Source organism: Elephas maximus, chromosome 8, assembly GCF_024166365.1.
Source record: "Elephas maximus indicus isolate mEleMax1 chromosome 8, mEleMax1 primary haplotype, whole genome shotgun sequence".
Taxonomy (NCBI): domain Eukaryota; kingdom Metazoa; phylum Chordata; class Mammalia; order Proboscidea; family Elephantidae; genus Elephas; species Elephas maximus.
In genome coordinates, this window is record NC_064826.1 from 59,371,777 (window position 1) to 59,392,489 (window position 20,713).

Below are 20,713 nucleotides of genomic sequence, written 5' to 3' on the forward strand. Positions count from 1 at the left end.
TTTTTTTTTTTGAGGTGGGTACCAAGAGCTTTATTAGATATACTGGTATATGGAGATAGAGGGGAATGATCTCCTCCTAAAGTCATCTGTCTCACCAGACTACCGATGGGTTCGGGTTTTTAAGGGAAAACGGGCCATAAGTTTTAGGGAGTTGTGGAATGTGCGCTCTCTTTCTTCTGTTTGGTTTTGGTGGTGCTATCTCAAACATGTTGATCTTTTCCTGCCATTATCTCATCAGCTCAGGGGTAGCTGGCGCCATCCTTCATCTTATTTGACTAGCTTAGACCAATATCACTTGTTTTCTACGGTCTTAGAGGAAACATTGTTTAACACTTAACCATTTGGGGAGCTAACATCAGGATCTTACTTGGAGGCAAGGATGGGCTGGGAGAGGGAAAGAAGAGAAAGGAGAAAGAAGAGAAAACATGGCTCAGGTACGGTTCAAGGTATGGCTGAGCAGCCTGTTTCAGGGTCACTGTGAGTCAAATATCACCTCACGGCCCTAATAATACATGACTATTAGAAGTCTTGACTGGTCTCTTTAGCATGGTGTCCTGAAATTTTCATCTCAATTGTATTAGAAGAATCTTAGTAAGATTCCGCACAAATATAAGAAATGTACACTAGTTCGGCAAATCCAAATACACACCTAATGATCTCCCCCTTGTTTCGATTTTAGTACTTTTATGAAGCATGCCTTTATTATTCCTAACATTAGCATCTTCGTTTTCCATTTATTTTTGTAAATTAGTCAATAATTGAATAAAAAATTCAAATAATCATCCAGATATGGCTGTACAGGTTGTCTGGCAACCCTTCCATGTAGTGTAGCAGTCAAAATGTTTGCTGCATTAGTGAAAGAGGGTCTAAGCCTGTCATTGTCTCCTGTCCCAAAGTGAAGTTGTCTGAACGTTAAACTGAAATACCTAAACACCAGAGAAGTCCCTGAAATTCTGAGCATTCCACATGGCCCCAGTTCATTTCTGCTTGTGGTAGATCGTTTGTGTAAACACATGTGACAGGTCCCCGCCTTTGAATGGAGTCCTCCCACAGGGACTCTGAGTTTGCCTTTGGACAAGAGCTAATAAGAGGGGAGCAGAGATTTGAAAAGTGCTTGCTTATTGTGGCTCGCTCTCTCTTGCTGTACTTGAAGCCCTGAGATCACCCTTGAATGGGCCCAAGCCAGCCTGCTGGAGGAGGAGCCATGTAGAAGAGAACCAAGGTTCACTAGCCAACAATCCATCACTCTGGCTGGAAACTACCAACCACCAGATATGCAAGGGAAGCCATGCTAGATTATCCAACCCAGGGGATCCACTAACTTATCATTGTTGTTGTTGTTAGGTGCCACTGAGTCAGTTCCAACTCACAGCGACCCTGTGTACCAAAGAATGAAACACAGCCTGGTCCTGCCCCATGCTCACAATTGTTGTTATGCTTGAGCCCATTGTTGTGGTCACTGTGTCAATCAATCTCGTTGAGGGTCTTTCTCCTTTCCATTGACCCTGTACTTTACCAAGCATGGCATCCTACTCCAGGGACTGACTCTTCCTGGCAACATGTCCAAAGTATGTACGACAAAGTCTCACCATTCTTGTTTCTAGGAAGCATTCTGGTTGTACTTCTTCCAAGACAGATTTGTCCGTTCTTTTGGCATTCCATGGTATATTCAATATTCTTCACCAACACCACAATTCAAAGGCATCAGTTCTTCTTCAGTCTTCCATATTCATTGTACAGCTTTTGCATGCATATGAGGCAACTGAAAATACCATGACTTCCGTCAGGCGCACCTTAGTCTTCAAGGTGACATCTTTGCTTTTCAATACTTTAAAGAAGCCCTTTGCAGCAGATTTGCCCAGTGCAATGTGCCTTTTGATTTCTTGACTGCTGCTTCCATGGGCCTTGATTATAGATCCAAGTAAAATGAAATTGTTGACATCTTCAATCTTTTCTCCATTTATCATGATGTTGTGAGGACTTTTGTTTTCTTTATGTTGAGGTGTAATCTATACTGAGGGATGTGGTCTCTTATCTTTATCACTGTTTCAAGTCCTCTTCACTTTCAACAAGCAAGGTTGTGTCATCGACATGACGCAGGTTGTTAATGAGTTTTCCTACAATCCTGATGCCCTGTTCTTCTTCATATAGTCCAGCTTCTCAGATTATTTGCTCACTTACAGATTGAATAGGTATGGTGAAAGGATACAACCCTGACACACACCTTTCCTGACTTTAAACCACGCAGTATCCCCTCATTCTGTCCTAAAGACTGCCTCTTGATCTATGTACAGGTTCCTAATGAGCACAATTCCCATTCTTCCCAATGTTATCCATAATTTGTTATGATCCACACAGTCAAATGCCTTTGCATAGTCAACAAAACACAGGTAAACATCCTTCTGGTATTCTCTGCTCTCAGCCAGGATCCATAGGACATCAGCAATGATATCCCTGGTTCCATGTCCTCTTCTGAATCCAGCCTGAATTTCTGCCAGTTCCCTGTCAATATACTGCTGCAGCCACTTTTGAATGATTTTCAGCAAAATTTTGCTCGCATGTGGTATTAATGATATCTCTTGATAATATCCACATTCAGTTGGACCCTCTTTCTTAGGAATAGGCATAAATATGGATCTCTTCCTGTCGATTGGCCAGGTAGCTGTCTTCCAAATTTCTTGGCATAGACGAGTGAGCACTTCCAGTGCTGCATCCATTTGTTGAAACATCTCAATTAATATTCCATCAATTCCTGGAGCCTTGTTTTTTGCCAATGCTTTCAGTGCAGCTTAGACTTCTTCCTTCAGTACCATTGGTTCCTGATCATATACTACCTTTTGAAATGGTTGAACGTCGACCAATTCTTTTTGGTATAATGACTCAGCATATGCCTTCCATCTTCTTTTGATGCTTCCTGTGACTTTAAGTATTTTCTCCATAGAATCCTTCACTATTGCAACTCGAGGCTTGAATTTTTTCTTCAGTTCTTTCTGTTTGAAAAACGTCGAGTGTGTTCTTCCCTTTTGGTTTTTTATCTCCAGCTCTTTGCACATGTCATTGTAATACTTTGTCTTCTCGAGCTGCTCTTTGAAATCTTCCGTTCAGTTCTTTTACTTCTTCATTTCCTCCTTTTGGTTTAGCTGCTCGATGTTCAAGAGCAAGTTTCAGAGTCTCTTCTGATATCCAGTTCGGTCTTTTCTTTCTTTCTTGTCTTTTTAATGACCTCTTGCTTTCTTCGTGGATGATGTCCTTGATGTCATTCCACAACTCGTCTGGTCTTCGGTCATTAGTGTCCAATGCATCAAGTCTATTCTTGAGATGGTCTCTAAATTCAGGTGGGATATACTGAAGGTCATACTTTGGCTCTCGTGGACTTGCTCTATTTTCTTTAGTTTCAAATTGCACAGTCGGCCCCTGGCCTTTCTCTGACTGATGATATTCAATTTTTCCATCTTCTTTTTCCACAGATGTAGTCGATCTGATTTCTGTGTATTCCATCTGTCAAGGTCCATGCGTATAGTGACAGTTTATGTTGGTGAAAAAAGGTACTTGCAATGAAGAAATCATTGGTCTTGCAAAATTCTATCATGCTATCTCCAGCATCATTTATATCACCATGGCCATATTTTCCAACTACTGGTCCTTTTTCTTTGTTTCCAACTTTTGCATTCCAATCACCAGTAATTATCAATGCATTTTGATTGCATGTTTCATCAATTTCAGACTGCAGAAGTTAGTAAAAATCTTCAATTTCTTCATCCTTGACCTTAGCAGTGCAGATGTTTCCAACGGTCAGAATTTTCCAGAAAGTTCTGGGGCTGGCAAGATCCTTCACGTCCACACAAAGCTGCAAAAAGAAGATTTCAGGGCAGCCTCCTGTGGCCTCCTGCTCTCCTCAAATGTTGCTCCACAGCATGTTTGAAAGCAAGAAGGGACTTTAAGCCTCAGCAACATCTGGAAGGCCAAGCAGGAAGTGGTCTCCTTGTAGGAAAACATCTGGAAGTCATGCCCGTTGGCAGTGGCATTCTCAGGGTAGATACTGGAGCTGCATGGCGTCCAGGGCTAGGTGCAGGTTCTCCTTCTTCATGGCATCCTGCGTGTGTTTCATCAGCTCCTGGAGAAGGAGGTGGTACTTGAGCACCCACTGCATGGGCACCATCAGCAGGTCACGCAAGGTGAACTTCCCATTGTTTGCTTGCTGAGAACACTCCTGGGGGGAGGGCAGAGAACAGGGTGGGGCTGGAGGCAGATGCTCTGGCTGAGCCAGTTGTGGGGAGGGACAGATAGACCCCAAAGCTGTGCAGGTTCTTCCTATTTGATGCTTGCTTTGCTCTTTAAAATGACCTACACTTGATTGCTCTTTTGTATGTCATTTTTGTTGTTAGGTGCTGTCGAGTTGGTTCCAACTCATACGACTCATAGCTACCCTATGCACAGCAGAACAAAACACTGCCCTCCTGCGCCATCCTTACAATCGTTGTTATGCTTGAGCCCATTGTTGCAGCCACTGTGCCAATCCATCTCGTTGGGGGCCTTCCTCTTTTCCGCTGACCCTGGTGTCAATTCTTCTTTGGTCTTCCTTATTCATTGTTCAGCTTTCACATGCGTATGGTTTTTTGTATACTCAACCACAAACTTTTTTTTTTAAATGATTTTTATTGTGTTTTATTTCTTTGTATCGCCGTATCTTCCTCTCCATATGGAAGGTGTGTGATTACATTTCTTATTTCTTAGTCCCTCTTTATTATTTTAATGTTGTCTTTTTTTGTATAATAATGTCGCCGTTACCCTGTGTTGGGCTTTTTTTTTTTTTGGATTTCCCTGTCTGGGTTGACTTCTGGTTGCTCTGCCCAGTGTTATAGTCTTGGGTTGATACCTGATATTATTGATTTTCTAACCAAAGAACTCCCTTTAGTATTTCTTGTAGTTTTGGTTTGGTTTTTATGAATTCCCTCAACTCATGGTTATCTGGAAATGTCTTAATTTCACCTTCATATTTAAGAGACAGTTTTGATGGATATATGATTCTTGGCAGGCAATTTTTTTCCTTCAATTTTTTAAATATGTCATCCCATTGCCTTCTTGCCTGCATGGTTTCTGCCGAGCAGTCTGAGCTTGTTCTTATTGGCTCTCCCTTGTAGGTGACTTTTTTTTTTAATCCCTCACTGCTCTTATAATTGTCTCCTTATCTTTGGTTTTGGCAAGCTTGATTATAATATGTCTTGGTGACTTTCTTTTAAGATCTATCTTACGTGGAGTTCGATGAGCATCTTGGATAGATATCTTCTCATCTTTCACAATATCAGGGAAGTTTTCTGCTAACAAATCCTCAACAACTTTCTCTGTATTTTCTGTTATCCCTCCCTGTTCTGGTACTCCAATCGCTTGTAGGTTATTTCTCTTGATAGAGTCCCACATGATTCTTAAGGCTTCTTCATTTTTTTTTAATTCTTTTATCTGATTTTTCTTCAAATATATTAGTGCAAAGTGATTTATCTTTGAGTTCAGAAATTCTAGCTTCTACTTGTTCAATTCTGCTCTGGGTTTCTACTGAGTTATCTAATTCTGTAATTTTATTGTTAATCTTCTGAATTTCTGATTGCTGTCTGTCTATGGCTTTTTCCAGCTTATTAAAGTTTTCATTATGTTCCCGAATAATCTTTCTAATTTCTTCAGTTGCTTTATCTGTGTGTTCCTTGGCTTGTTCTGCATATTGCCTCATTTCCTTCCTGATGTCTTGAAGGGTTCTGTATATTAAACTTTTGTATTCTGCACCTGGTAATTCCAGGAATGCACTTTCATCTAAAAGATCCCTGGATTCTTTGTTTTGAGAGCCTGTTGAGGTGATCACCGCCTCTTTCTTTATGTGACTTGATATTGACTGTTGTCTCCGAGACATCTATAAGTTATTGCATTAGTTTATGCTTGCTTACTGTGTCGTAGTGGCTTGCTTTTTTTTTTTTTTATATGCCCCTATGGGTTGCTTGAGTGAGCTAGCTTGATTATTTTCACCTTTGGAGCTCTGGTGTTCTGTCCCCACCTGGCTAGAGCTGTTATCAGGTATATCAGTCTAGGAGTCCATTCAGTTTTCTTGTATGAATTCAGCTCAGGTTTCCAGGTAGCTGATCATCAAGTGTGTGGTATAGGCTCTGTCCTACAGTCTTAGAGGGGCAGGGGTGATTGGTGTATATACCTGTATCTGATTGCAAGAGGGGGTCACACTCTGAACAAGGCAGGAGGCTGAGAACCGACCCCCAAGTGTCTCTGAGGAAAACGCATCTCTGTTCCCTAGAGCGTGCTGGTGGGCGGGCTCTGCAGAGGGACCATGGGCACCCAAAGATTTTGTTGTAAGGACTGGGAGGTACCAGTTATACCTGGGCCCGTCACGGGTGGCTGGGCAACCCAAGTGGAGCCACCAGTCCTCAGGTCCCTGTTGTGGGTAGGTGAGGACCTTGTTTAATATGCAAAGCAATGTCAAACGTCAAACACCCACCTCTCCACTGCACCACTGAAATGGTTGGAGTTTGCCAACAAGGGCCTATTCTCCCGAAATAGGCCTACACACGTCCATGCAGAAGGGAAAGTTGCTCAAGTTCCACGGACAGTTTATGCCTGGACAGGAGCCCATTCTATCCTGAGCTCCCCCAGTAAATGGAGCTAGCAAATCATCTTTTCCCCACAGTTGGAAATTTTTTCCTTCCCTAAGGCCGGGAGGACGGCTCCAGGTGCTCACCAGGGCCTATCTCAGGCCTAGGGATTCAGCCGCTGAAGCTGGCTTGAAGGTGGCGGGGGGAGGGGGTAGTAAAATATAAGCAAGTACTTAGCTTTTGCCGAGAGCGCCCTTCTCCTCAGGTTCAGGAGGTGTGAGTGGGCTGTGTGGCTGGCTGGTTCTCCCTGAGGAAACTGAGGCCCAACGCTAGGACCAGCCCGCCACCACCCCCGCTGCTCCGGGAATGGTGCCTGAGGGCTCCCTGCAATTCAGGTCTGGCAACTCCTCCCTGCTTCTGAACGGTCTCTTCCTTCCCCTGCCCCTCAGTTCGTTGTCTAAGCTTGCCTTTGATGCTCAGGGCTCCCAGCTTGTCACAAATATACTCTTTTTTTTTTTTTTTTTCGGGTCTTTGTTGTAAAGAGGGCTCGATGGAAGTGGCTGTCTATTCTGCCATCTTGGCTCCACTTCTGTATCCATAAGGTTTTCACTGGTTAATTTTCAGAAGTAGATCACCAGGTTCTTCCTCCTAGTCTGTCTTAGTCTGCAAGCTACACTAAAACCTGTCCACTATATGTGACTCTGCTGGTATTTGAAGTACCGGTGGCATAGCTTCCAGAATCACAGTAACACACAAGCCACCACAGTATGACAAAATGACAGATGGGCAGTGGATCTTCCAAATATTTTTGATGGAAGCGTTTTCAAACAGTGAGCAATATTTCAGAACTGGACAGACTTTTAAATTCACAAAATGAAATGATTATTAATGTCTACAATTTTACATAAAAATCTTCAGATTTTTCTCACTCTTATGAAAATTAGACATTCTGTTTTCAAGTCACAGCTCTTTCTTTGGTCTGTCATTTATATCAACTCATTTAACCTTCTATATGTTTGCTTCTTCTCTAAAATGAGGTTAATAATTTCAACCTTTTGCATCAAGCTTTTGCTCTTCTGTGAAGAAAAACATTAATACCTGCAAAATGCCATGGGATACATGGATGAAAAGTGCAGAGATGGAAGGACTCATTTTATTTAAGAGAGAAAGAAAGCAGATACACTTCAGTAAATTCACTTCACATGTGCGTTCTGCTTCAGTGAAGCTGAACGGAGAGTGGTTACTTGAGTGGGCAGATGTTCACACACATGTTCAGACTGGTGAGCAATAATATTGGGAGTATTACTATTCCAAACACATAGAAATTTACTGACCTGATCAATTTGCTTCTCCATGTATTTATTCACAGTTGAATTCCATTTGCAAAACATATGCCAAGCTTCCTTGTTGGCAGGTAGGAAAATAAAGATTGCTTGGTTTTATGCTTTTTAAAATAAACTCAAGAAGAAAATTGCATTCCAATTATTTTGTAAATGTATTCTGGGAAATATATCTCTATAAAAGCCTTTTTTGTAGTTGTTTTTGAGAGAGACTACAAACCATTAATTATGTAACACTGAAAAAGATGTGAGGACTACCCTTTCTTTAACTTGACATTTGCGTCAATTCTTTATTACATTGCTTTTTATCTGGATGAAGATCATGGCAGGTATCTTCTTTCCAGGACCATGAAGACTGTCTGTTCTATCATTTCTTTTTAACTTATTTAAAAACATACCTATATAAGGACACAAAATAGATTCTCTCCTACTTCAAATCTCTATATTTTCCTGTTTTCTTCTAGAAAATACTAGATTTTCAGTCTTTTACCCTCTTTCTGTTCGAGATCCATTTTGAGTAGCATTAATAGCTAGTGGAAAAATTCAAATAATATTTATCAAACAAAGTTTGACAACGAATCATGTTTTAACCCACAGTTTATAATTCTCTTCAGTAGTAACATATGACCTGAGACTTTCAGAAATTACAAGTATTTCAGTTAAACATTATAAATTATTCCAGGCAAGAAAGACCCTTTCTTATACAAAATTTATAGTCCAATAATGTTGCCTATAAAATAGACTATAATAAAAAAAAAAAAAAAAAAAAAACCATTGCCATCAAGTCAATTCTGACCCATAGTGGCCCGATACGACAGAGTAGAACTGCCCTATAGGGTTTTCAAGGGGCACATGGTGAATTCAAACTGCTGACCTTTTGATTAGCAGCCGTAGCTCTTAGCCACTACGTCACCAGGGTTTCCTTATAATATACCTTAAATTCTTACACTCAAATCTAAAATGTGCCAACATTGAGAATAGTCCCAGGATGCTTCGTTTTCTGTCTTCTCCTTTAGAAAAGACTAGACCTACCAGTCTTATATAACTGTGCAGATAAAAATCACTCAAACATTCACCTTTCAACAACAATATGAATCAAATACCTTTAACAGCTCAGTTAAATCAGTGGCTTCTTGCTCATCTTGTGCTCCAAATCCCACAAAATCTGACCATTCCTTACCTCTAAAAGTGGTAACAGTTCACACTTATTGAGCATTTATATATACCAGACTTTGTGCTATGTGCTTTATCTTTCCTAACTGAAATTATAATCCTAAAAAACTGTACAAGGTAGACACTGATAGTTTGGCCAAGCTACAAATGAGTAACAGAAGTTATGGGAGACAGAGTAACTTTCCCAGAGTATCAAAGCTAGTGAGTGACACAGACAAGATACAAACTCAACCTATCTGATTACAGAATGATTCTCTTAACCAGTACACCGTATTGCCTCCCATCCAAGCACCTCTGGAAATCAGACACTGTTCTGTGCTCTCTGTTGGTAGATGCTGCCCCTCTTATCTGCTCTAACCTGTTTACCCTAAATCTCTACTGATGAGCAACTGACTATTGTCCTAGCAATTTATGAATTATACATTTCCATTTAGTTATGAACTCTAAGCTAGTTCAGGAATTTGAAGTTAGTAAGATTATGAGATTTCCTTTTCAACAAACTGATACTAAAACCCATTGCCATCAAGTTGATTCCAACTCATATCGGCCCTATAGGACAGGGTAGATGTGCCCCACAGGGTTTCCAAGGAGCAGCTGGTGGATTTGAAATGCTAGCTAATCTTCTGGTTAGCAGTGGGGCTCTTAACCACTGCTCCACAAGGTCTCCATATTGGTACTATTGAGCATTAAAGAAGAGAATAAATCAATACTGCATTGTTTTACTTTATGAATAACATTACCAAATCAATTTTTAGTAAAAAAATTCAGCTCTAATGTTTTATGTTTTTTTTTTTTTTTCTTTTTGATAATGAAGGCAGTCTCATCCTATTAAATGAGTCACTGCTGAAAGGGATTCTGAATAGAGACTTGGATCTGAATACAAAAAAGCTGGAATGTTAATTTGTATGTCAAATTATCTGAATTGTATCATTTTGGGAAATATGCCCTATATAAATATATCTTCTCTATCTTGGAACAAAACAATAAAATGCCTGGGAGAATTCACTGAATTATTATTTGTACTTTAAGGATTATGTAGAAGCAGAGATGAAACACCTCCTGTGCAATTATGTGTATGTGTAGCCCTAGCAAATGTCAGGATGTTTTTCAAATAAAACTGAACATGTGATATCACATTAATTTCTTACAGTTTTCACACCTATTGAGATATCCATTTTCAATGAATCTGTACTCTCTATGTTACAGAGGTAGTTATATAAAGACTAGTGAGATTAATATATGAAAGAAAAAAACAATATACAAAAGGGGTTATAAAAAATAAAAACACATTCTTCCCAACATTATAAGGAAGGAAATTCAACCCTAAGTAGAATGCTAATAGAATTATTCTTCATTTAAATTTCCCTAAACTTACGACCATCGCTAAACCTTATCATCCTAACATTTAATTCACCAGTTAGTCAAATTCTGATCAGGTAATGCCAAACTATAAATTCTATGGACCAATTTACAAGTGTTCTCTTTGTCATCATTTACAGAGGTAAATAATTTCCAGATGTCATCTTAGAGCAAATTTGAGAAAGTTTCTTTAATGCAATTTAAAAAATAAGTACAAATAATAATATATAATTTCCCTTACAGTTAAAAAAAAAGACTCTACAGTGACTTTGACAGCTCTATAGAAAAAAGGACAGCCTATGATTTAATGCTTCAAGGTATTCTAGACTAGGCACTTACTATATTTTATTTTTAACTATTAAAAATTTTATTAAATTATCAGGAGAGTTGCCTCGTTATGCTTCTCAATTAAAAAGAACAAAACCATATGAAGATAAAATTGTGGGCTAGAATATCAGCATCTAAAAAGATAGGCGACATTTAAGATTCATCATAAAGCTTGATGTTTCCCGTAGAATTTTTCAGTGAGCCTTCACTTTAAGAGGCAGTCATTTTTCTTTACATGCCACTTTTTCCTTCAATAAACACAAAGTTGTCTTAGAGGCCAAAATGTTGATGAAGTCAACATGATTGACTTAAGCAACAAATTAAAGCCCAAGCACATTTAGCTTCATTGTGTAAGCCTTTTTTTTTTTTGTCATTTTTTTTCTAAATTTAAGTCTAACTTGTACCTCCCCATATCGCCTTGATTTCCTCTCCATATGGGAGATCTATGCTCACTTCATTTAGTCCCTCTTTATTGATTTAATGTTGTCATTTTTTACATAATGACATCATGTCATTTTTTACATAATGATAACCTGTTTTGAGCTTTTTTTAAATCTTGATTTATTTTTGTGATTTCTCTATCTGGGTTGATATCTGGTTGCTCTGTCTTGTGTTCTAGTGTTGGGTTGATATCTGATATTATTGATTTTCTAACCAGAGAATTCCCTTTAGTATTTCTTGTAGTTTTGGCTTGCTTTTTGCAAATTCCCTAAGCTTCTGTTTATCTGGAAATGTCTTAGTTTTGCCTTCATATTTGAGAGACAGTTTTGCTGGCTATATGATTCTTGGCTGGCAATTTTTCTCCTTCACTGCTTTATATATGTCATCCCATTGTCTTCTTGCCTGCATGGTTTCTGCTGAGCAGTCCAAACTTATTGATTCTCCTTTGTATGTGACTTTTCACTTACCCCTGCCTGCTCTTAAAATTTTTTCTTTATCTTTGGTTCACGCAAGTTTGATTGTAATATGTCTTGGTGGCTTTCTTTTGGGGTGTACCTTGTATGGGGTTCAATGAGCACCTTGGATAAATATCCTTTCATCTTTCATGACGTCATGGAAGTTTTCTGCCAACAAATCTTCAGCAATTCTCTCTGTATTTTCTGTTATCCCTCCCTGTTCTTGTACTCCAGTCACTCGCAAGTTATTCTTCTTGATAGAGTCCCATGTGATTCTTAGGGTTTCCTCTTTTTTTTTAATTCCTTTATCTGATTTTTCTTCATATATGTTTTTTTGGCAAGTGTTTTATTTTCAGTCTCACTAATTCTGCTCCTCTGACTTTCTACTGAGTTGTCTAATTTTGTAATTTTATTGTTAAACTTCTGAATTTCTGATTACTGTCTCTATAGATTCTTGCAGCTTATTAAATTTTTCATTATGTTCTTTAATAATCTTTTTAATTTCTTCAACTGCTTTATCTGTGTGTTCCCTGGCTTGTTCTGTGTTTTGCCTGATCTCATTCCTGATGTCTTGAAGAGTTCTGTATATTAATCTTCTGTATTCTACATCTGGTAATTCCAGGAATACATCTTCATCTAGGAGTATCTATCCTTGATTCTTTGTTTTGGGAGTTTGTTGAAACAATCATGGTCTGGTTCTTTATGTGATTTGATATTGTATTGTATTAATTTATTTTATGTTTGCTCACTGTGTCCTAGTTTCTTGCTTTGTTTTGTTTTGATTTACCCAGATAGGCTACTAGAGTGAGCTAAGTTGATTATTGGAGCCTTTGAAGCCCTTATGTCCTGTTACCAGATGGCTAGAGCTATTACCAGGTATATGAGCCTAGGAGTCCATTCACTATTCTTGCATAGATTTGGCTCAGGTGTCCTGATAGTTGGTCACCTAGTGTGTAGTATAGGCTCTCACTATCTTAGAGGAGCAGTGGTGATTGGTGTATGCGCAAGTTTCTGGTAGCAGCAGGGGTCACACTCTGAGGAAGGCAGGGGGCTGGAAACCTTCCCCCAAGTGTCTGTGAGGAAGGCACATCCTTGTTCTCTAGAGCACTCTGGTAGGTGGGCTCTGCAGCCGTACCATAGGCACCCAATGCTTTTACCTGTAAGGACTTGTAGACACCACTTATCCTTGAATCCCTTTTTGAGGGTAGCAAAGAGGCACGGTCAGAGCCTCCAGTCCTCAGGCCCCTACTGTGGGTAGGTGAAGGCCCTGTTTAATAGGCAGAGCAGTATCAAAGCTCCAAAACCTGCCTCTCCACTGCACAGCTGAAACAGTTACAGTCAGGCCTCAAACAGATTTGCCCTTGCAATATAATAGCTGGATCCTATCTGGTGTAGTGAAGCCACCTGGATCCATGCAGTGGGGAAAGACAAAGTCTGTGGATCCCTTGTGCCTGGATTGGAGCTGCTTCTGCTCTGAGCTTCCAGGTTAGGGGAGCTGGCAGAGTATTTTCCCCCTGTTTGTTAACTTATTCCTTCTCTAAGGCCAGGAGAATGGCTCAGGAAGCACAGCAGAACCTATCTCAGGCCCAAGGAAATCAACTGTTAACAAAGAGGGCTGGGGCAACGGAAGGAGGGATCAGATAGATAGGAGAGAGTTCTTTCAAAAGGAGGAGCTATTAGATCCATGGAATAAATTAGACAAAATCACTTACCTTGTGCTGAGAGTGCTGTTTCATCTCAGATTCCAGAGACATGTGTAGTCTGTGTGCCCCGCCTGTGCCCCTGCCAAGATTTCCCCAGGGAGTTAGATCCCACGCTAGCCTTCTTTCACTGAAGCTGTGTGTCCTAAACACCACGGCTAACCCCACTGCAGGCACATCGCAGTGTCAGGGATGTGCTACTTTGCTTGTCTTCTTTCACTGAAGTGGCTGTGTCCCCGAAAATTACCATCAGCCCTGCCGCAGTTGCACCAAGGAATCCGTGCTGAGGCGCTGCCACAGGCTTGGCAACTCCTCGCTGTTTCTGCACCATCTCTCCCTCCCCTGTCACTCAGTCTGACTTCTTAACTTTGCCTTTGATGCTCAGGGTTCCTAGCTTGTCATATATACAATCCATTCAGTTGTTTTGGGGGGTCTTTGTTGTAAAAGGGATCACCAGAAGTGTCTGACTACTCCATCATCTTGGCCCCACCTCCTAGGCCCTTATTACTTAAGGTGATTATGAACTATTCTAATACATAAATGCTTAAAATACATTTAATGGTGTAGTACCTTTTTTTTATTATTATTTATTTACCTTTAGATTACTTTCAGGTTTAATTCTCTAAATACAGTTCTGATACGTGTGGGTGTGTTTGTATTTCTCATTGAATGAGGAATCATTGGACTCAACATATTAATGAAAACTTTTCAACCTTGCATATTGCATAAAAGCCTTTCTGGATGGTATTAACAATTTAGATTCCTTCCTTATCACCACCTAGTTTAGGAAACATGGCAGATCAAATTAACACAGAAACCCTTCTACCACAAACAGTAAGTCTGGGTAAAACTTTTCAAATTTTGGCAATACATTTTTTTGGAGAGTCCAAAAATAAACAGGAAAACTACAGATGCATAAACAAGAAAATTTCAAATACGTAAGTTGAGTTTTCTACTTAGGATGTAGAAAGTCACAACAAAATGTCTTCTTCCATCACAACAAGAATAAGCCAGATGGTCTACAAAATCAATATTTTGTCAATCCACTCAGAAAGATGAAGCCGCATTATAACAAAATGAAATAAAATCTAAGGGGTCACAAGCCATCCCCAGGAGAAACAGGACACACCATTATTTCATCTTTGGTAGATCAGTGGGAAGAGAAGGTAGCTGACGTAGAAATGATAAGAAGAAACCATCTGAAAATAACAAACATTATAAAGGTCTGCTGTGGACTGGTATAGGAGAATCCCTGTCACAAGGCATGTCTGCACCTACCCACCAACTTTCTGTGAGTCTTCACTGAATGCTCATGAGAAAGATTCTGAGCAGAGCCGGAGACCTGAAAAAGACACTGGCTGTGGTACAGGCAGGAGAAGGCTGCCAAAGTTTAAGAGTGAAGCAGGAGAACCAAGGGAAACTCTTCTATACTTTGGACCCTGGGTGAGTACAAGTCAGAGGTTGTCTGACACTTAAGAAGGGGCCAGGAAACCCTCTCTTCCTTCACTCTCAGCCTTGAACTAAGTACAAGAAGTCATCTACAACTGAGGGAAGGGGTGTCGAGAATGTCCAACCCCTGAGGCATAGGTCCACAGCGACTAAGGCTGAGCCTGGAACAAGAGAACCAAAAAAAGTCTTCTCAAGCTTCAGATTCTGCTTGACAGTGAGGTGAGAAGTGATTTGACAGTGCAGGAAGGACAGGAAATGTCTGCTCCTCTATGGATCTTGCATAGAAGGGTAGAAGGTAGCAGTTATTTCTGATATATGTTTGCCATGAGATATTGTCAATGACAGCTGACCCACTACATTTCTTCAAATAATATTTCCCCCAAAATGTTTACTTTTAAATGAGGAAAATTACTGACAATTATGGTATGCGTTATGGTTTAAATACATTGTTTCTTATCAGAACAAGGGAAGAAAAGTAGAAACTTGAGTTTTCCCAAGTTTCTACTTTTCTTCCTTTGTTCTGAGTTTTCCCAAGTTTCTACTTTTCTTCCTTTGTTCTGAGTTTTCCCAAGTTTCTACTTTTCCTCCTTTGTTCTGAGTTTTCCCAAGTTTCTACTTTTCTTCCTTTGTTCTGAGTTTTCCCAAGTTTCTACTTTTCCTCCTTTGTTCTGAGTTTTCCCAAGTTTCTACTTTTCTTTATTTGTTCTGATAAGAAACAATGTTTTTAAACCATAACACATACCATAATTGTCAGTAATTTTCCTCGTTTAAAAGTAAACGTTTTGGGGGAAAATATTATTTGAAGAAATGTAGTGTATCAGCTGTCATTGACAGTATCTCAAGCTAAAACATAAGGCTGGCAAAAGTGGATATTTAGGTTCCTGGAAATCCTCCCTTCCTGCCCAGTGGCAAACAGTTCTCTTTTCATCAGCTAAATCTGCTCTTGGAAGGTTCTTGTACAATAGGCGTGATCACCTTGATGTTAATCTAAATCGCTACCAGGATTATGGTAGTTGCAACTTGTTTTTTGTGTTGAATGGAAGGGCGTCAAAATCATCTATTATAATTTTGGAATTTTTATTTCCTTGCAGATTTATCAGTTTTTGCTTAGTGTATTTTGAAGCTCTGTTATTAGGTGGAAAAAGTTTAAGATTGTTATGTTGTATTGATTAGTTGGCCCCGTTATCATTATGAAATAACCTTTATTATTCCTAGTAATATAATTTTGCTTTAAAAGCAACTTTCTCTTATAGCAATATAGCCTCTACAACTTTCTTTTGTCTGGTGTTAATACAGCATACATCCTTTTCTTTTAATCCATTGGTTTTGTAGGCAACATAGAGGATGCATCTTGTTTTTTTTTATCTAAAGTGATATTCTCTGCTTTTTGATTTGTATATTTAGACAATTTACATTTAATTTGGTTATTCAGTCTTCATATGCTACACATACATACCCATTTCCATCAAGTAGGTTCCAACCCTGTAGGACAGAGAACTGACTCTAGGGTTTCCAAGGCTATACTCTTTATGGAAGCATACTACAACATCTTTCTCCGGTAGAGTAGCTGGTGGGTTCAAATCACTGACCTTTTGATTAGCAGGCAAGGGCTTAACTACTGTGCCACCAAAACCAAACACAAACCTAGTGCCATCAAGTCGATTCCAACTCATAGCGACCCCATAGGGTTTCTGAGGCTGTAAATCTTTATGGAAACAGGCTGCCACATCTTTCCCACAAGGAGCGGCCTGTGAGTTTGAGCCGCCAACCTTTTGGTTAGCAGCTGAGTTCTTTAACCACCGTACCACCAGGGCTCCTGTATAAGCTAGTAATACCAAATTACATAAATATACTATACAATAGTTTTTGTTCAGCAGTAACTGAGAGTAAAAAAACCATCTCCTGTTCTCCAAAGAAGCCGTCCCTTTTTGACAGAGTTGAATTGCATTTTACATGGATTCTTGTGTAAGCCAGCTTCCAAACAGTCCTTGCCCATAAAACAGGATTTCATTCTAAGTGCTTGATTATTATGCATATGGGAGCTGAGGAAGTGTGAGTAGGAGGATAAGTAGGAATGGGAAAGATGGAAATGGGTTTTTTGGGTTCTCTTCCTGTTTGCTGGCAAAAGCTATCCTTTAAGACTTGGACTGCCTGTTTATTATCTCTGAAAATAAAGCCGGTTGCCATCAAGTAGATTCCAACTCATGGTGACCCCAGGTGTGTTAAGGTAAAACTGTGCTCCATAGGGTTTTCAATGACTGCTTTTCAGAAGTAGATTGCCAAGTCTTACTTCCGAGGTACCTGTGGGTGGACTCAAACCTCCAAACTTCATGTTAGCAGCCAAATGCATTAACCATTTGCACCACCCAGGGACTCCTTTATCAACTCTAAACCCTCCTGGTGCCATCCAGTCAATTCCAACTGGTAGCAACCCTATACGACCGAGTAGAACTGCCCCACAGGGTTTCTAAGGAGCGACTGGTGTATCTGAACTGCTGACCTTTTGGTTAGCAGTCAGTCAAGCTTTTAACCACTGTACCACCAGGGCTCCAACTCTAGGGCCTTATTAATCCTTTTTTTTTTTTTTTCTGATAACATATGGACCATAATTTTATTTTCTTGAAATTTTCTGTTTTTGAGAAGAATCTGAAATAGTTGTCACAAATTAAATTTAGGTAGACTCTATTTTTCTCCCTATGGCTGTTTATAGTTCTGCAAAACTTTTATTTTCTGTGCTTAGGATGTTTTCCCTGTGTAAGGCTGGCCTTGCTTGTCTTCAATTACTTAGCGAGATACAGTTACCTGTCATCATCTCCCATGAGCATATTCCATTTCAAGAAATAAGAAAATGATCATTAAAGGTTTTGGCCCTTGCTGTACCAGTAGGAAATAGCTGGCTACAGCATTATTACCTCACTTGACAGCTAGGGTTTTAGCTATACTTGGGAAACATCTTTTATACTTGACTTAGAGAAATAAAAACAAATTTGAACTGATTCAGATTTAAGACAATTTAAATCACTTTGAATGGGTTGAGAGAGGCTAAACCTCAAGAGCACTCTCAATTTAGGATTAAGCCCCAAACTCCAAAATGATCATTTGATTGTGGCCTTTTTCTTAATTTGTTCAATACCATTAGGTGTGCTTAGTGGCAGATTCTGAAGTAGAAATTCAAACAGGTAATAAGCAGCATCCAATTTGCTTGTAAGTCAACTGTTTTAGAGAAAAGATTAATTAAAAGAAGTGGTAGGTTAATTTAACTCAAGCAAGACCAAGTCAGGAAACTGTGCTTGAACCCCTCGTCCCCTTTATATTTCTGAATATAATAGAGACTCTGCATTTGATAAATATCTTTGCCAGAATAATGAATTATCGTGTGTAGAGTTTTGAACTAAATCTTTCACAATTACAGATGATCTTTACTGAAACAAGCTCATGTAAACCAGTATATTTCATGAATACGAGTAATTATATTTTAGAGATGAGAGGGCTGGAGCTAGTGAGTGCATAAAAGTGCATCCTACAGTCTCCTCTCCCATCATACCCACTCATATACTGCACATTTTTCCCACTTAGGTTTCCACAGGCACACAGATGATTAAAGTTGTGTAGCCACAGTGGTCCCAACAAGGACTAAGGCCCAGTGTTGTACCATACTTCTGCAGTGACTGTGACAAGCTTTGATAAATAACCCAGTTAACAACTACATTTATCTACTGTATTTGTCTTGGAGCAGAGAATGGCATCAATGGAGAAGATGCTTTTACTCTTTCTATCCAGGATGTCACTGCTGTACCCATGTCAAAGTTCAATAACAGTTCTTTCAGATGGAAAAAAATATGCTAGTTATTTATAGTATCTTTTCTGTTTTTCTTTTTTCCTACAGAGACTGAAAGAATTAAAGCAACGGGAATTTGCTCGAAACGTAGCCTCTAAGTCATGGAAGGATGAGAAGAAACAAGAAAAAGCACTTAAACGTCTCCATCAGCTGGCTGAATTAAGGCAGCAGTCTGAATGGTAAGAATTAGAGGTGAATGTGTGGGGCAGTTCTACTCTGTCCTATAGGGTCACTGTGAGTCAGAATTGACTCGACGGCAGTGGGTGCGGTGGGTGATGGTTCAAAACTCTCTTCAGCCTCTGGGGGAAATTTCAATGATAAACTGACTCTGTTCACTGTAAACTAATTATAATCAATCAACAGATGTATGAGGGTGAGTGCTCTTAATAGTTAAAGGTTTAGAAATTAATTACTTTTCATATATGATTTTTTTTCCCTTTCAAAAATGTTAATTTAATGTGTTCTTTAATGAAATGGTCTAAGAATGATTCTAAAATACTAAAACATTTATCCTATTCAGTTGATTTAAATGGACAGATAAAATTCCTTACTAATTTATTTTAAGTTTTGTAACAATTTTACGAACCATAATAACAAGTCTCTTTTGGGGGTAAAAATAAATCTTTTGTATGTACTGTTTTTTTTTGTTGTGCACACTTGATTCTAGAATAAATGACATTATTGTTGTCTGGATGACAAACAAGATGTAACACAAGATGTAATTAATGCAGTTAAATTTACCACACACTGCTGTTTAAATTGATAATTATAACAAGCATTACACTAATACAGTCTTGTAGCTGAAAAATAGCAGTTTCACATTAGGTTGGAACTGCTCAGCATTTCAAAATTAGGAGATTGTTACCTGGAACTCAATTAAGTTTGCAGATTGTACATTGTGTTCATATGAACCATAATGTGGAACACTAATGTAGCTAATTAATGTAGTTGACAGCAACCTGGTGAATTGTGAAATTTATAGCTCTGTGCCAGGATTGAAACTTCTATTGTTTAAATGAAAAACAAAATACAATAAACAACTTAGGAATGAATGGCTCAATTATACCACTATATTAAACCTAAAATTTGATTCCAAGGAAATAATTTTTTAGGGTCAATTTTGAAAAAAAATACAGTTGGTATTCAGCTTGTATATACTCTTGTATTTGTACCTCCATCTTAGAATAATTTAATTAACTTATAAAATACATAAAAGATAATTGTACTATATTCTTTGTTTATTTTTAATATAAACAGAAAATAAAGATGCAAAAATGCATGCTCTGAAGTCCCAAACAATCAAAGAAGCAGAGCACATTTTTGGCACTGCGCTTGTTACCGCCCAACACAATGAGGAACTTACAATATGTTATTTGGATATATTATCAATATTAGTCAGTCCTTATCAAAATAGGACTTATAAAGAAAACCCCTATGATTGTTCAGATAGCAATGGGGAAAATAGGGAAGATGCCAATTCCAAGGTGATTAATTTAAGGTACAATAAGTCAGATTATTAAAAAAAAAAAAAAAAAATGAGATAAGTCCCACTATACAGAGACACCTTTTAGATAGGTCCTTGAAGGCTATGCAACAGAAAATTGCAGTAGCTTTAAACATAATTTTGGTTGTTTTGTTATTATGAGAGTTGTCACACATTTCTACTCATTCATTCTACATTTTCCTTTGTGAGAAACAGACAAAGCATCAGAAGAATCTTGGTGATGGTGAAGATGAGTTTGTTTAAAAATTCTAAGTTAGTCTCCAAATTAAGAGATTCACTCTTAAGGCTTGGCTTTCTCTCCAAAGACCTAATTAACCAAACAAACATAAACCAACCACATTTGGGTTGGTGTCCTTTGTAGAATAAGCAGGTTCTCTAGATCCCAGTCTACCCACAGGAGAGGAAAAAGACAAGTGTCCTGCTTTCCAGACTCAGAATTTAGAACTAGGAAAATCATTTCACTTTCCTTTATTACCTACCACCACCCCTACCCAATTGCTCTCTCCACTTAGTCAGCTTCATGATCTAAGGGAAGTCACT

At 38.8% G+C, this 20,713-nt stretch overlaps 2 protein-coding genes across 2 annotated transcripts in view; one reads left to right on the forward strand and one right to left on the reverse strand.

Moving 5' to 3' along the window:
• Positions 1–20,713, forward strand: part of ZNF804B (zinc finger protein 804B) — a 583,465-nt gene that overhangs the window by 554,867 nt on the left and 7,885 nt on the right. The window contains exon 3 of the mRNA XM_049893625.1: positions 18,718–18,848. Coding sequence (XP_049749582.1) covers positions 18,718–18,848 — 131 coding nt within the window. The remainder of the gene's footprint in view (positions 1–18,717; positions 18,849–20,713) is intronic.
• The window catches only part of LOC126081573 (uncharacterized), a 786,258-nt gene that overhangs the window by 11,575 nt on the left and 753,970 nt on the right, over positions 1–20,713 (reverse strand). The gene's annotated exons all lie outside the window — the stretch shown is intronic.